Below are 16,017 nucleotides of genomic sequence, written 5' to 3'. Positions count from 1 at the left end.
TTCAGTCAAAAGAGAAAATGATGAAAGGTGTACGCCGTGGCTGTGTACGCCTGAAAGATGCCGTCATTGGTATTGACGATCAGGAGGATAACACTTTTACGATAACTGTGGATCATAAAACATTTCACTTTCAGGTAAGAAATATAAAAATAAGTTAAACAAGTAAAACATAATCAGACGGCTAAAAGTCCTATGAACAGATTCCTAATTATACCTTTAGGCTAGAAAGGAGGGTATATACACTTTGATACGCCCAAAAATGTGCCTCATCGAAATAACGTTGTTATGTTTGGATGAAATTCGTTTCAGGCAATTTGGTTTGGTCCAAACTTTGTACATCGTATTATTCCTTCAAGATATACATCGGGTTCGAATATGGACTATATCGGTCTACTCCTTCGGGTACCTCCCATACAAAATTCGGATAAAGTGAAATTTAAGAGCTCCTCTCGGATCGTCCGGAAATTGTTCAGGCGGTATCTCCTTGCGGCTCCCTTTACAATGGTGCAATTTTTTTCTTGCGCAAGTCCATACTTCCTGAGATATTGTCCTGAAAGCTCCAAGAAACCTTGACGGCACCAACCAAAATGGCAAATACGCAACATAATTCTCGCAGGAAGTTTCTGATTGCTGCAGACTTTGCACATCTTATTATTTCATCCAGTCATTTATCAGGTTGGAATATTGCATATATCGGTCCACTCCTTCGGATACCTCCTACACAAAATTCGGATGAAGTGAAGTTTAAAAGCTTCTCTCGCATCGATTTGATTCTTTTTTCAGTACTTCCTAAGATAGTGGCATAATTATTGTGTTTGGTTTTGTGGTTTTTTGGTCAGTGGCTGAGGGTATATCTCCGTCAGCACAGCTGACTTATACTTTCATACTTGTTATACCCTCAGCATTTATGCTAACGAGGGTATATACACTTTCATACGGGCAAAATGTGCCTCATCGAAATAATGGTTTTAGACCCCAAGTATGTTTGGACGAAATGTGTTTCAGACAATTTGGAGTCGATTGAGCAATGCCCGTCCGTCTGTCTGTCTGGCTGGCTGGTGCGCACGATAACTCTCGAACGGATGAACCGATTCAGTTCAAAATTTTGGCTTTCGTAATATTTTGCCCAAACTTAGTTTAAGTTCGAAGATGAGCTATATCGGTCCACTCCTTCCGGTTCCTCTCCCACAAAAGTTCGAAAATGTTCGGAAAATTTGTGCGCACGATAAGCTTTGAAAGGAAGTAACCGATTTGGTCCATACTTTGCCCATCGTAAAATGTGTACCAGACTTAGATAATATTTCAATATAGACTTAATCGACCCACTCCTTCGGGTACCTCCCACACAAAATTTCGGAAAAGTTCAGTTTAGGGCCATCTCTCGAATCACGCTGATTTTTGTTTTAGCAACTTGTATTCACTGCCCTCCATACGACGGTACAAGTTTCATTAGGGGCAAGTCCATACTTCCTGAGAAAATAGCCTGAAAGTTGCAAAAAGCCCCTATGACACCGTGTGAGGTGGTTGGAGCGCAAGATAACTCTAGAACGGATTTGCCGATTCGGACCAAAAATTGGCCTTAGTAATATTTTGTCCAAACATAGTTTATGTTTGAAGATAAGCCATATCGGTTCACTCCTTCATGTACCTCCCCCACAAAAGTTCAAAAATGTTCGGAAAAATTGTGCGCACGATAACTCTCGAAGGGCAGTGAACGACCTGCTATCGAATTTTTGTTGAAGCAGCTTGCATTCGCTGCCTCAATTACGATGGTAAACGTTTTTTTCAGGGGAAGTTCATACTTCTTAAGCAAACATCCCGAAGGGTGTAAAAACCCCCTATGGCACCATAGGTAGTTGAAGATCCACTTCCATAATGGTCAATGTAGATCCATTCCTTTTAGTATCTCCTCCGCAAAACTTTTGATATCTAATACTAATGAACATTTTTGTCGGTTCAAATTCCCAATATTTTTAAAAACCCCTAAATACATACATACGTTTTTTGGGAAAAATTGTTTCAATATATACAGGCTGAGGGTATATCTCTGTCGGCAAAGCCGACTGATATTTTCTTACTTGTTTTAAAAGCAAATAGCGTTTTCGTAAGTTTGGACGTGGACTCCGTGTATCATAAACAGTGGACGTAATTAAAAATACACAGTATTTCTAATAAAGGGGGGTCATTATCTAGAGAAGTATGCAGAATTAAAAATTACTAAAAACTGTAGTGCGAGAGATGTATGAAGGAGTGGCCCTGAATATTGGAGGCACCCTGTTGTAGTTCTCAGGGCGACATTCTAACAGGCTTGAATATGTTTCCATCGTGTTGCACTTATATTCGCGGACCAAACTGGAACAGAATGGCTTACCATAGGTCGACCTATCGCGTTATATGTAGTCAACAAGGTTTCTTTATCTGCACCCCAAGTGTTGCCGGCTAGGGACTTGAGAACTTTGTTTCTACATCTCAGCTTGTCGCAGATAGCTGTGGTATAGGCGGACGACATGAGCATGCGGTTGAATGTGACCCCTAGAATTTTGGAGTAGTTGGTGGTCGGAATTCTGCAACCGTCGACCATTACATTCAACTATGTTATCACCTCTGCCGTACATGTTGTGAGCAGAATGGCCGTAGATTTAGTGGCGAATATTTGCATATACTTCGCGTGGGAAAAGGTGGTAAGATTAGTGAAATAGGAGTTTAGCCTTTCACAAGTGGCATCAGGGAATGTACCTAACGCCAAGATCTTACAATCATCCGCATACGTTATAATCTCACAGCCGTCTGGAGAGGGCGGAATACAGGTGAGTTTCGGAAATATCACCGAACCTTGGGGAATTCCCTGTTTCACTCTACGGGACTTTGACTTCTTGTTCTAGAATTCCACGTACATATCCTTTATCTAACAATTCAAACTTGGCCAGAGGGTTGTCTGGTCGATGTCCTCAAATAGCGTGGACTGCTTGCCAGTATCAAAGGCTTTTGATAAGTCAAGCGCCACCATCACTGTCCTATTACACGACTTGCTCTTGTTTAGTCCAGGACTAATATGTGTGGAAATGGCGCTGCATTGTCATGCTTTGCTGCTTAGGGAACTGATGCCACAAGGGTCTTTGCTACGGGCGACAAAAGCGAAATCAGTCTGTACGATTCACCTTTGTTGGAATCCTTGCCTGGCTTCAGTGGCTAGTGACAGGGCCCAACGCTTTGGATTATTAGCGTTCCTGATGACATTCGCAACTTCATCCATTGTAAATTGTGCTGATTCATCATCGGCAGGACGTAGTACTCTTCTCTTCGCCCTGTCAATCCCGGGGTGCTCGACAAACTGTCGATTGAAATAACTTGCGCACCTCTTCGGATCAGTCGGCGTAACGTCGCCAAACGTGACTGAGGTCCTATCATTCTTCTTTCCAGGGTTCGAGAGTGACTTAACCGTTGCCCACAATTCACTTATTTCGGCTCCAATCCTGCAACTTTTCAGATGATTTAATCACTTGTACCGCTTATGATCACCGAGCAACCTGTTAAGTCATCTCCCTGATTCTGATTCTGGGGCCACTGGGGTTTGCACGACGAAGATTATCACGCTGATTTGCTAATCCCGTCGCCTTTGTTGGGAAGTTTGGTCTCCCTTCGTGTATTTGACCAGCTATTATATGGCGAGCGCCTGCAGCAGTGACACCCGGAACATCAGAAGGGTTGGGCAGATAGATCTCTGAAGCGGCCAATTAATTAGCTTTTCCATGATTGATCCAAATCTTGTATCTTGGCTCATCAGTATTCTTTTTTGTGCCGGTAGGTTTTTGGAGCTCTTTATTGATAATCTCAATATACTCGTATACCCCCCAAAAAATGCTGCCGTCAAACGGTTGATCAGTTCGAGAGATACACTGTGCAACATTTTTAAGGTGATCTTGTGCAAACAATTCGAACTGAGGATTTTTTGAAAGTACAGACCCAAACGACAAAAAACCCTAGTTGGGTTTTGTTGTGTCAGATATAGCTCGGATTTTATGGTCCCATCTAAACATGGTTAAATATTGAGTTTTTAAAGAAATTCGGGGCTATATCTCTGAAGCCAATGCGAATCTTCTTCTGACCTCTGAAGCAAATTTGTAGATAAGGACAAGAATAAAATATTTGGAGAAATAATGAACTCGATAAACTACATTTATTGCGTCAAATTTTAAAATATATGCAAAAATTTCACAATTTTTATACATTTCGCACCGCACCGTATCTCCAAAACCGTTTAATTTTCTGAATATTTTCTTTTGGAAAAATATTTCCTGGAATATAATACACAACTCTTCAGAACATGTCATTGTTGTAAAATGCCTCTGTGCCGTTGTTTTCAGCACATTTTTCAACAACGTTTTAATAAAAATGTCAATAATGTAGTGAAATTCGAAATGTGGTGATTAACTGTTGGTGTGAACTGTGTTTGAAATACGTGTTGTAAAATATATGATGCAAAATACCGCTGAAACAACATGAAGTAAGCCCTTTAGAGTTTCCGATTGTTCTAAAGAATTATTGAGAACTTTATTTAGAAGATTTTTGCAAAAGGTTACTTTGTTCAACTGCCAATAGTTTAGCCGATACTGACCAGATTTTCAGAGATAAAGGACTGATTAATGCAAAAAAGTGTATATTTAGCCCGGTTTAGATGAGGCCATAAAATCCGAACTGGATCTGACAGGACAAAACCCTACTAGGATTTTTGTAGTCTAAATATGTACCTTAAAAAAATGCATACTAGAAGTTGTTTGCATTTTCAGTGTTGCATAGTGTTATCATGCGCATCAGCTAACCCGACACAAAGACGGACGGACCGGACAAAATCGACTCCAAATTGTCTGAAACGGATTTCGTCCAAACATACTTTGGGTCCAAAACCGTTATTTCGATGAGAAAAATTTTTTATATGGCATACCGAAGCCCTTGTAGTTTAAATAGCATTCAAATTAGTACACTAAGTGCATGACATTGCAATGTATCACGTGAAATCCAGAATATAAATCATTCGTTTTGGCATTCGAGTTCAAGTTGTGTATTGTTAGGGTCTTGGTTTTTTAATTTGTTAAAATGTTTACAAAATTTATTCTAGCTTTTGTACTCAAAACATTTAATTTGGCGTTAGAAAGTATATTGTCAATAGTAGTGTTACTGTCAGAACTGCTGGCACAGAACTTGACCTAAACCTAAGATAGAAAAACATTGAATTTGCCCGGTAGGGGTGATATCTCCCAATAAAGTTTGAGAGAGAAAAACTTTCTAACTTATTTCTCTCATTATATTTATAATATTTTTCTCACTTTTTTCAGGCCCAACACAGTGAGGAACGTGAAAAATGGGTCCGACGCTTGGAGGATACCATTCAACGTCATGCCAATCGTAATCGTATGTGGGACAATCAAGGTTCATTCTATCTTGGTGGCTACAATAAAGACTTGACAAATAAACGTGCTAACTATTTGGAAATTTTTGGTCGACGTGTATCCGAAGCTGATGCATATTTACAATTGATGATTGAACAAACAAATGTAAGTTGTGGTGTTTATAGGAGGAGTCCTACTTTCTACTAATGTTTTATTTTCCCCATTCATTTTATAGACAATCGAAAGACGCATTAACGAAATCTCGGATCCGGATGAGAAGGCAAAATGCAAAGTTTTACAGGATAATGCAAGTGTGAGTAAAAAAAAATAATTTTTATTTATTTCTCTTTTGAGATGAGACACTTGATTCTTGTGAGTGGTTTTCTTCTCGTAGTTAATACGACACCGATATTCATCGTTAACTCTGATTGTTATTTGAAAGCATTGACTTATCAGATTTTACAAATACTCATCCATATGTACCTTAAGCACGGGTAGTATATGAGTCTCTTACAGTGTTTTGTTGTTGCTTTAACAGCAAATTATATGACTGTATGTTGATTTTCCTGCTTAGTCAGGCTCTGTCTTTATCTCCAGGTCTAGGAATGTGGCCGCTTCAGTTGGCTGTAACCACAAAGCTACTGACGTTAGTTTAGTAGTTAAGTAGTGTCGTGTGGGCCTACACCGCATTCACATGATAGTTGTTTTTGGCATCAGCAACTGTATCTTTGTAAATGCTATCCAAACCTGCTTGACGACAGGCTTGCTGATATCTCTAGATCGGACCAGAAGTGGTCAGAAGTTGTAAACGTCATAAACTTCATATATCTGTGGGATTGTGGGATTCAAGCGACTCAATTCAACCCTCAAGAAAGCGGAAATGGTATATTTAAATCATGATCTCTAGATAAATATACTACGGTCATAAAACATGAGATGTTGCCATCTAAACAACATTTTTGCGGGTAATCGTCCTCAAAGTAATCATTACACCATTGAATGAATGCACAGAGAAGGGAGACAGATTGCCAAAGAGGCCACATTGACACTACATGACAAGAAGGATAAGGATCCAAAGTAATTCTCTCCTCCGGGTTCAGAAGTATAACCACTGACGAATACGACGCATTCTTCATTTTCCCGATTGCTTTAGGCCTTACGAGGGCTGCACCAAAACTTTCTGGTCTAGGCAACACTGTGTGTTGCCAGGCGCTATTTGAATTTTTTTTTTTTGGAAAGTTTGACAGTTTTTACCCTAAAAGTACTTAGGACAGTTTGACATACGACCATGTGTTGTATTGTTTGAAAAGATCGCTTTGCAATAAAAAAAATGGAATTTACTTGTGAACATTTTCGTTCGAAATTTCGACGTGGGTAATCACGTCAAGAGTGCATCGATCAAATTAAATCTTTATACATATGTCGATAAATGACCATCCTATAGCACTATGAAAAACTGGTTTAATGAATTCAATCGTGGCCGATATTCGCCAAAAAAACGAAGGTCGTGAGTGCCGCCCAAAATCGGACGTTGTGCCAGAAAAAATGAAGCTGTGCTGTGTCCTTGGGCATTTCTTCCACCAACTAACATTTGATATTGTATGAACACCTGGCCGAAAAAATGGATTTTTCTCTTTAGATCCAGCAAAATTGGGCAATCTGTCAAAAAAGGCTCTTGTGGATTGGTGCAAAGAAATAGTGAATAAAAACGATCGCGATGCTTCCAACGACATTTATAAGATCGTCACAGATGACGAATCTTTGATCTATGTTTAGGAGCCTGAAACAAAACAGGAATCGACCCTTTGGGTCTTCGAAAGCGAGCCAAATCCAACGAAAGTTGTTTATGGAAGAAGACCTTTGCCTGTCGCCTGTGACGACTATACGGTTTGAGCAATGTAGGACGGTTAATTCTGAGTGTTACACCACAATTTGTTTGCCTGAAGTCTCCTGGGAAAGGTCCTGACTGGGGATCAATCACTTCATTTGACATCAAGAAACAAATTTGGGGTCAACGATTTTCGCCGCTAGAAAATGCTGTAAAAGCGTTCAAAAGTCATGTTTTGGAGGTGTGGAAAAGTGCTTCAACAATTGGTTTGACCGCATAAAAAAGTGTATAGGTCATGGTAGAGACTACTTAAGAAAACAATAAAACTATTTTTGATGGTAAATATTTGCGTTTTCATTGTTAGGCCACATCGTATCATGCAGCCCTCGTAAAGATGTCGTCATAATAACAGTCTGCTTAGAAACATTGGCATTATAGGGCACAGAATGCCTTAAAATAGCTTCAGAGCGAAGTTTTCGGGCCACAAGCTTTAACAATAATTAATATAGCTGATTGTTGGTCCCCAATGCCACGGCAGCGGGTTCTTTCGTACCGGATTGACCTGGAACCAAAAGTGTTTCGGCCAGCGGCTGCCAACCCAGCTGCTACAACATCGTCTTCCCTAGTCTGGCAAATGACGTTACCTGGCAACCAGTCGTTTCTCACAGGGTCAGACTATCTCCCCATAATTGTCTCCATCAGCACACCGCCCGACTTCACGCCGACCTTTCATCAATCAAGAGTTCACTAATCACCGCTTAAAAAATCTGCCCTCTGGAGTGCGGGTAGCAAAGAGGACATTCCGAGACAGCATCACTGCTGCAGCCGCTCGCTATATATTTGCTGATCGAATACCCGAAGTAAGACCACATTTCCCAGTAGAGGCGGAGGGGTTAGGAAATGAGCGTTATGAGCTTCATCGAGACAATCGTTGTGACCCCAGAGTTTGGGGCTGAAAGTGGAAATTAATAGGTCAGACTGTGAACACAAGCGTAAAAAGTGGTTAGTTGCATCATTGGAGGTGGAATTAGTGAGTTAAATCACTCTCCAACCCTGGAAAGGCGGAATATGGGACTTCAGCCACGATAGACTGACTGATCCGAAGATGTGCGCAAGTTGTTTTAATCAACAATTTATCGACTACCCCGGGAGTGACGGTGCCGAGAGTAGGGATCTGCGTCGTATTAAATTACTTTCTGTCGAGGAGGAATCACAACAATTTACAATGATGTTGTAAATGTCATCAGTAGTGCGAATCTCTAACTAATTTTTTGAGATGGAACAATGTCCTCAAGTCGCTAGCCGGCAGCATTTGGGGTGCAGACAAAGAAATCTTATTGACCACATAAGTGCCAGGTCGGACTGTGTTAAGCTATGCGACACGATGGTTATATCTAGCGAACTCTAACACTCTTCGCTAATCCTGGTAGGACCGACCACAACTCATAATGAGCAGTAAAGTCCCCCAAGATCATACGATTATGACCTTCCAAAAGCGGGCTAATGTTGGGCCTATAACCTGGAGTACAGCTATTAGGCGGAGTGTACGGGTCATTAGAGCCAGGGTCAAGCGATATGGGTTTATATTGAAGAGACTGGTACAACAGTAAAACTAGTCCTTTCAGAGTTATCGTGCTCACCATTTTAGAAAACATTTTTGAATTTTTGTGGGGTGGAACCGGAAGATACGATACGGCTTATCTTCAAACTTGATCTAAGTTTGGGCAAAATGGGCGGACAAACAGGGTTAAGTCGAACATACTTGGAGTCTAAAAACATTATTTGATCGTATCAAAGTATACCCTCTTAGCCCAAAGACTGAGGTTATAAACCAATAGCCTGTTTATAACTTCAGTCTTTTCAAAAAAAAAAAAAAAAAAAAAAAATGGATGGGTAGTCCAACTCTTGCGCCAGACATTGAAAGTGGTGTATGAAAATTGTTTAGCTTTTAGGAGTAAGAAGATGTGAAGGAGCTCCCTGTCTCCCTCCTTACCCAAAAACTCAAAACATTTTAATGAAAATTTTCATAGTCTGGCACAAGACTAAGTTTAGTGTGAAAAAGTAAGTCCATATTTATATTCGGCAATTTTCCTTGCGGCAATTGTCAGTTTTTAGGAGAGAGAGGTGAGGCATATGGTAACCCTTTGCCTCTCAACACCCTCTCTAATCGATAAACTGACAATTGCCGCAAATATGAAAATGTATAAAAATGTCTTGAGTTTTTGGATAAGAAGAAAGGGAGCTCCTTCACCTCTTTTCTCTCCTAAAAGCTAAACAATTTTCATGTATTATTTTCAATGTCTGGCACAAAAGTTAGAAGACCCATCCATTTTTTTGGAAAACACTGAGGTTATAAAATAAAGCAATTTCTAAGACATTAAATGGCATTTTGCTTTATTTTTTATTGTTTTGTATTTTTTATTGTATTAATTTTTGCCCAGTCGTAGGTCGTCTAAAAAAGAAAATGCAAAATTGTGTGCGTCGCGATATAGGTATAATAAGTTCCATGGAAATGCATAATATTTTTGAATAATACTTTTACGACATTGACGCATTTGCCGTATTTGCCAATTTTTATTTGAAAAGCTTTAACAAATCAATACTATTCTTTTTATTTGAAATAAATTTACGTAAAATATCGAATTAAAGCTAATCTGAATTCTTTGAATAACTTAAAAGAAATTCAAGCTGAAATATCTATTAATTTTTTCATAACCAAAATTGAATATTTATTGATTTATTTAAAAAATTAACCCCCAGTTTTTGTAAAAATTTTTATTCTTCTCACACGAATTGTCAAATTTTGTAGATCGATTTGCTCGCTTTAGCGCAAATGTAGAGCGCTGATTTTTAAATGAGGAATCCTTAACGATATATGGAACGGGTATACGAAAAATTAGATGTGTATGTCATCTGGGGGCTGAGCTATGAATGCCTAAATTATTACGAATATAGACGAACGAACAAAAATAAGTTACAAAAACTGGGGGTAAACATATTGAAATTCCGAATCATTTTAAACGACAATTTCCGTAACAAGCCATCGTAACTTGTAAACAATGCGAAATAAAAAAAGAATTAGGTCGATATTTAATAAATCAGTTCGAGTTTAATGCACTCTTCCGTATATCCAGCAACAACAAAAATTACATTAACATAATTTAACATTATTGCAAAATCCCGAATGTCTTTTGCGTAAGAATGTTTTGCAACCACGAGAATATGAAATTATTTTACACGTTCGTCATTTCCTGCACATGTTTCCTCAATGAAAAATACTTTGGAAAAAATGAATGTCGTATTGGCAAGGTTAAACAAAGTTATATGTATTTTATACCCTCAACCTTCAGAGGCTAATAACACGTTTATATATAACCGGATTTAACAAACCCACTGGGTTTCAAATGTCAATTCCTTTGCGTATACGTCAAACAAATCCTCATGAAGAAGGTTAACCCTGCAAAAGGCTATAATATAAACATGGCCTAACCAGGGGTATATACACCACGATAAAAAATGTACGATGAAAAATGTTCCTCATCGAAAGAATGGTTTTGTACCCCAATTGTTTTGTTTGCAAGAAATTCGTTTCAGACAATATGGAGTCGATTTAGGCCTGACCGTTCGTCTATCAACTGGATTGTGCTCACGATAACTAACGGATCAACCGACATGTTCCAATCTGTGTTCCTTACAATATTTAATCCTAACAAATTTATATCAATTTCGAACATAGACTTATATCGGTCCACTACTTCGGGTACCTCTCCCACAGAAGATCATAATTTTTGTTTGCTAAAACGGTGCGCAAAATAGCTCACGAATTGCACATCGTAATATTTCTTCCTATCCATAATATGGTGATTAGGATGGCTCTTATGGTAACACCCAATAAAGCACTGCAACGATAGCATGCCATTGTATTGCTGTACTCGAAGAATCTTTGTCTCCTTATGTAGATGGTGCACTGAAGACATGAGGAGGCATCCTGTTGCATTTCTCAAGGAGACATTCACAAAGTTTTGAATATTTTTCCATCGCGTAGCACTTACAATAGCGTACACCACTGGCGTTGCATGGCTTACCACAGACCGACCTATCGCGTTATATGTGGTCAACAAGGTTTATTTATCTGCACCCCAAGTGCTGCCGACTATGGATTTGAGTCTTGTCGCAAATAGCAGTGACATGCGGGGACGACATGAACATGTTGTTGAATGTGACCTCTAGAATCTTCGGGTAGTTGGTGGCGGGATTCTGCTACCATCGACTATGACATTCAACTCAGTGTTTACTTCTGCCGTCCTTGTGGTGAACAGAGTGGTCGCACATTTAGTGGCGGATATCTGCATATTCTTCATTGAAAAAGGTGGTAAGAACTGTCAAATGGAAGTTCATTTCCATGTAGGATAGACCTCCTAAATGGATCTTTTATACCTAGACTCCTAAAAGAGTTTTATTTAGATATAAGAATTCCTAAGCGGATCTACCTTCATCGATAGATTTCCTAAGCGGATTTATATAAATCTAGATATAAGACCTCCTAACCGGATCTATATATATATATATATATATATATATATATATATATATATATATATATATAGAAGACATCCTTAACGGATCTTCTGTTGATATAAGACCTCCTAAACTGATCTATATAGACGGAAGGCGTCCTAAACGGGTCTTCTTTAGATATACGGCCGCCTAATCGGATCTATATAGATAGATAGAAGACCACCTAAACGGACCTTCTTTAGATATAAGACATCCTATGCGGATCTACATATATAGATAGAAGGCCTTCTAAACGGGTCTTCTGTCGATAGAAAACCCTTGCATTATAAAGATATAAGAACTCCTAAACGAAACCTTGAAAACTGATTCTATGTAGATGGAAGACCTCCTAAACGGGTCTTCTTTAGATATGCGTCCACCCAAACGGATCTTCTTTAGATATAAGACCTCCTAAACGAATCTATATAGATAGAAGACCTCCTGCATTGATCTTCTCTACATAGAAGACTTTCCAAACTGATTTTATGTAGATGGAAGACCTCCTAAAAGGACGTCTAAACGGAACTTCTGTAGAGATAGGATACATCTTATACGGGTCTTCTTCAGTTATAAGACCTCTTAAGGGGATCTATATAGATAGAAGACCACCTAAAAGGATCTTCTTTAGATATAAGACCTCCTAAACAAATCTAAACAATCTCACAACATCATTGTTCTGTCCAGCGGCTGCCACCTCAGTGTAAATATGTTTATATTTCTTTCGTTTTTCTGTGTTGGGAGCAGCATATCCCGGAATGCCTGCTCTGAATTCTTTTGGTCCGTGCCGTGACGGAGGAAAACCCAGGACCAATATATTTGTGCTCGGTTTGTCACATCCGCATCTTCACCCACATTCAGCCTTCGGTGAGATGTAATAGATGTCAGGAGGGGTTGCTCTGGACTTGTCCATGTGAGTGACTACGACAGGGACTATGTTGCTGCATGCTGTGTGAATACAGTCTCCAGTGAATCGTCATCGAATTACGAAACTCCCTCGTCGTCTGATCATGAGACTCCCCCGAAGTCCCCTCGACAACAACCGCACATGCAGCCTTTAACACCAGCCGTTGTTGTCACAATCCCGGAAAGTGAATCCTTTTTGCAGTTTAATTGTAATGGACTCCGAGCTAAGATCGAGGAAATAGTAGATTACATGAGTCAACAACAACTGTAGCTTACAACGTTGCGATGGTTACAACGTGCTAAGGAAGGATCGCACCAGAAGTGGAGGTGGGGGATTAGCTTTCCTATTGCACCAGTCTGTCGAGATCAATCTCGCTTGAGCCTGTCTCTAATGACCCGTACATGAAATGTATAGGGGTAGCAGTCAGGTGTAGAACTGCCGAGATAGAGTTGCTGAACGTATATATCCCGCCGAGAAATAGCTTTATCTCAGATTACGTGCCTAACATTAGCCCGCTTTTGGTAGGTCATAATCGTCTGGTCCTGGGGGACTTTAATGCGCCTCATGAGATGTGGCATTCGGCCCTCGGAAACGACCAGAGAGGTACAGCGCTGGCTGAGCAGATTGACAGCTCTACGTTTTGTACGGTCAATGAGGACGCCCCTACCAGAATTAGAGGGGAGTGTCACAGCTCAACGACATAACCATCGTGTCACCTTGTCTGACAAATGACGTTACCTGGCAACCCGTCATTTCCCTTGGATCAGATCATCTCCCCATAATTGTCACCATTAGCAGACCACCCGATGTCATTACCTCTGAACGCCGCACATTCGTCAATCATAAGAAAGCTGATTGGCCGGGTTTCAGAGAGTTCACCAATCACCGCTGCAGAGAACTGCCCAATCCTTCTGATGTTCGGGTAGCGGAAAGCACGTTCCGAGACATCACTGCTGGAGCCGTTCGCCATATCCCTGCTGGTCGAATACCCGAAGTAAGACCAAACTTCCCAGCAGAGGCGACAGGATTAGCAAATGAGCGTGATGAGCATCGTCGAACTAACCCCAACGACCCCAGAGTCAGCCAGCTGACTCTGGAAGTGAACAGGCTGGTCGGCGAGCATAAGCGGAACAAGTGGTTAAATCATCTGAAGAGTTGCAACATTGGAACCGGTATAGGTGAATTGTGGGCAACAGTTAAGTCACTCGAACCCTGGAAGAAGGGAAGATAGGGCCTCAGTCACGTTTGGCGACGTTACATTGACTGACCCGAAGAGGTGCGCAAGTTATTTCAATCGACAGTTTGTCGAGCACCCCGAGAGTGACAGGGCAAAGAGAAGAGTATTACGTCGCATCAGATCTCTTCCTGCCGAGGAGGAATCACCACAGTTTGCAATGGATGATGTTGCCAATGCCATCAGGAACGCTAAGTCATCTAAAGCGTTGGGCCCTGATGGAATCTCCATGGTAATGCTGAAACAGCTGAGTGAACCGGGAGTGGAGTATCTCACCAAAGTTCTCAAGTTGTCGCTATCCACCCTCATTGTTCCAGAAGTGTGGAAAATGGGCAGGGTGGTCCCACTACGGAAGCACGGCAAGGATGCCAGCAAAACTGAATCGCACAGGCCGATTTCGTTTTGTCGCCCGTAGCAAAGACCCTTGAGGCCTTAGTCCTCCCCAGTATCAGAAATAGCTATCAAGTTGCCAATCATCACCATGGATTCCGTAAGCAGCACAGCACGACAACTGCGCTGCACGCCATTACCACACATATTTGTCAAGGACTCAACCAGTGACGGCCGTGCGATAGAACAGTAATGTTGGCGCTTGACTTATCAAAAGCCTTTGATACAGTCAGGCACTCCACGCTGTTTGAGGACATTGAGCAGACAACCCTCCGACCAAGCTTGAAACGTTGGATAGTCAATTATATGTGTGGACGCCAGTCGTACGTGGAATTCAGGAACAAGAAGCCCAAACCCCGTAGAAACAGGGAGTTCCCCAAGGTGGGGTGATATCTCCGGAACTGTTTAACTTCTACCTCTCCTGTATTCCGCCCCCTCCAGACGGCATCGAGATCGTAACGTATGCGGATGGCGTCACGTACCTATCCTGATGACATCTGTGAGAGACTTAACAACTATTTAACCAATCTTACCACCTTTTTCCATTCGAGGAATATGCAGATTTCCGCCACAAAATCAACAGCCACTCTGTTCACCACATGGACAGCACAGCTTGGATGAGAACTGAATGTCGTGGTCGACAGTAACAGAATTCCGACCACAAACTGCCCCAAAATTTTAGGGGTCACATTCGACACTACTTTCAATTTGTGCGCGCACAACACAGCTATCTGCGACATATTGAAAAGTAGGAACAAGGTAATCAAGTCCCTAGCCGGCAGTACTTGGAGTGCAGATAAAGAAACCTTGTTGACCACATATAACGCGAAGGTCGGTCTGTGGTGAGATATGCGGCGCCAGTTTGGTCCCCGGGCTTATGTGATACGAATTGGAAAAAGATTCAAACCTGCCAGAATGTCGCCCTGAGAACAGCAACAGGGTGCCTCCTTAAGTCTTCAGTGGACCATCTACATGAGGAGGCAAAGATTTTTTCAGTTAAGCAACACAATGAGATGCTTTCGTTGCAGTTCTTGCTTGGGTGTTACCGTGAGAGCTATCCCAATCACCATCTGCTGGCTAAGCCCGACACATTCAAGCATATGTGGAAGGATATTCATGCTCTAGAGAAGGAGGTCCAACAATATAGGAGAGAACCCCTAGATCAACAGGCATATCAAGCAGGTTTAAATAGTATTCACACGGATGCAGTTGCTAAGGCCATAAGTCCATAGGACCATAAAGTCCTCGAAATACATCCCCCATCTATCGCAGCTGAGGAGCGTCAGCTGCCACGACAAACTAGAGTAGTTTTGGCTCAACTACGCTCGGGCTATTGCAGTCGCCTAAATTCTTATTGGGCGGAAAACGACCGCGCCGTGCAAGACATCTGCGGAGTATGCGACATGGACCCGCACGACACAAAACACCTTTTCAACTGCCCAGCCAAACCTACTCATCTAACTCCAGTGTATCTGTGGTTACATCCCATCCAAGCAGCCACATTCCTGGAACTGGAGATAGACCCAGAGCCAGAAGAACGAACATACAAACATAATAATAAACACTGTTACAACAACAACAAAGCGGATCTACATACATATATAAATAAATATATAAATAGAAGACCTTCTAAACCGATCTTCTATAGGCGGATTTTCTTTAGATATAATACCTTCTAAGCGGGTCTATATAGATTGAAGACCTTCTAAACTGGTCT

At 41.0% G+C, this 16,017-nt stretch overlaps 1 protein-coding gene across 1 annotated transcript in view; it reads left to right on the top strand.

The window, feature by feature from the left end:
* The window catches only part of LOC141404624 (oxysterol-binding protein-related protein 9), a 135,118-nt gene that overhangs the window by 34,042 nt on the left and 85,059 nt on the right, over positions 1 to 16,017 (top strand). Inside the window, exons 3-5 of the mRNA XM_073988103.1 lie at positions 6 to 134; positions 5,334 to 5,552; positions 5,623 to 5,700. Of these exons, the coding sequence (XP_073844204.1) occupies positions 6 to 134; positions 5,334 to 5,552; positions 5,623 to 5,700 (426 nt within the window). The remainder of the gene's footprint in view (positions 1 to 5; positions 135 to 5,333; positions 5,553 to 5,622; positions 5,701 to 16,017) is intronic.

The sequence above is a fragment of the Musca autumnalis genome, unplaced genomic scaffold (genome assembly GCF_047663935.1).
Source record: "Musca autumnalis isolate F117 unplaced genomic scaffold, ASM4766393v1 scaffold_5, whole genome shotgun sequence".
NCBI lineage: Eukaryota > Metazoa > Arthropoda > Insecta > Diptera > Muscidae > Musca > Musca autumnalis.
Note: the sequence above shows the minus strand (reverse complement) of the source record. Positions and strands in the feature narration are given on the sequence as shown.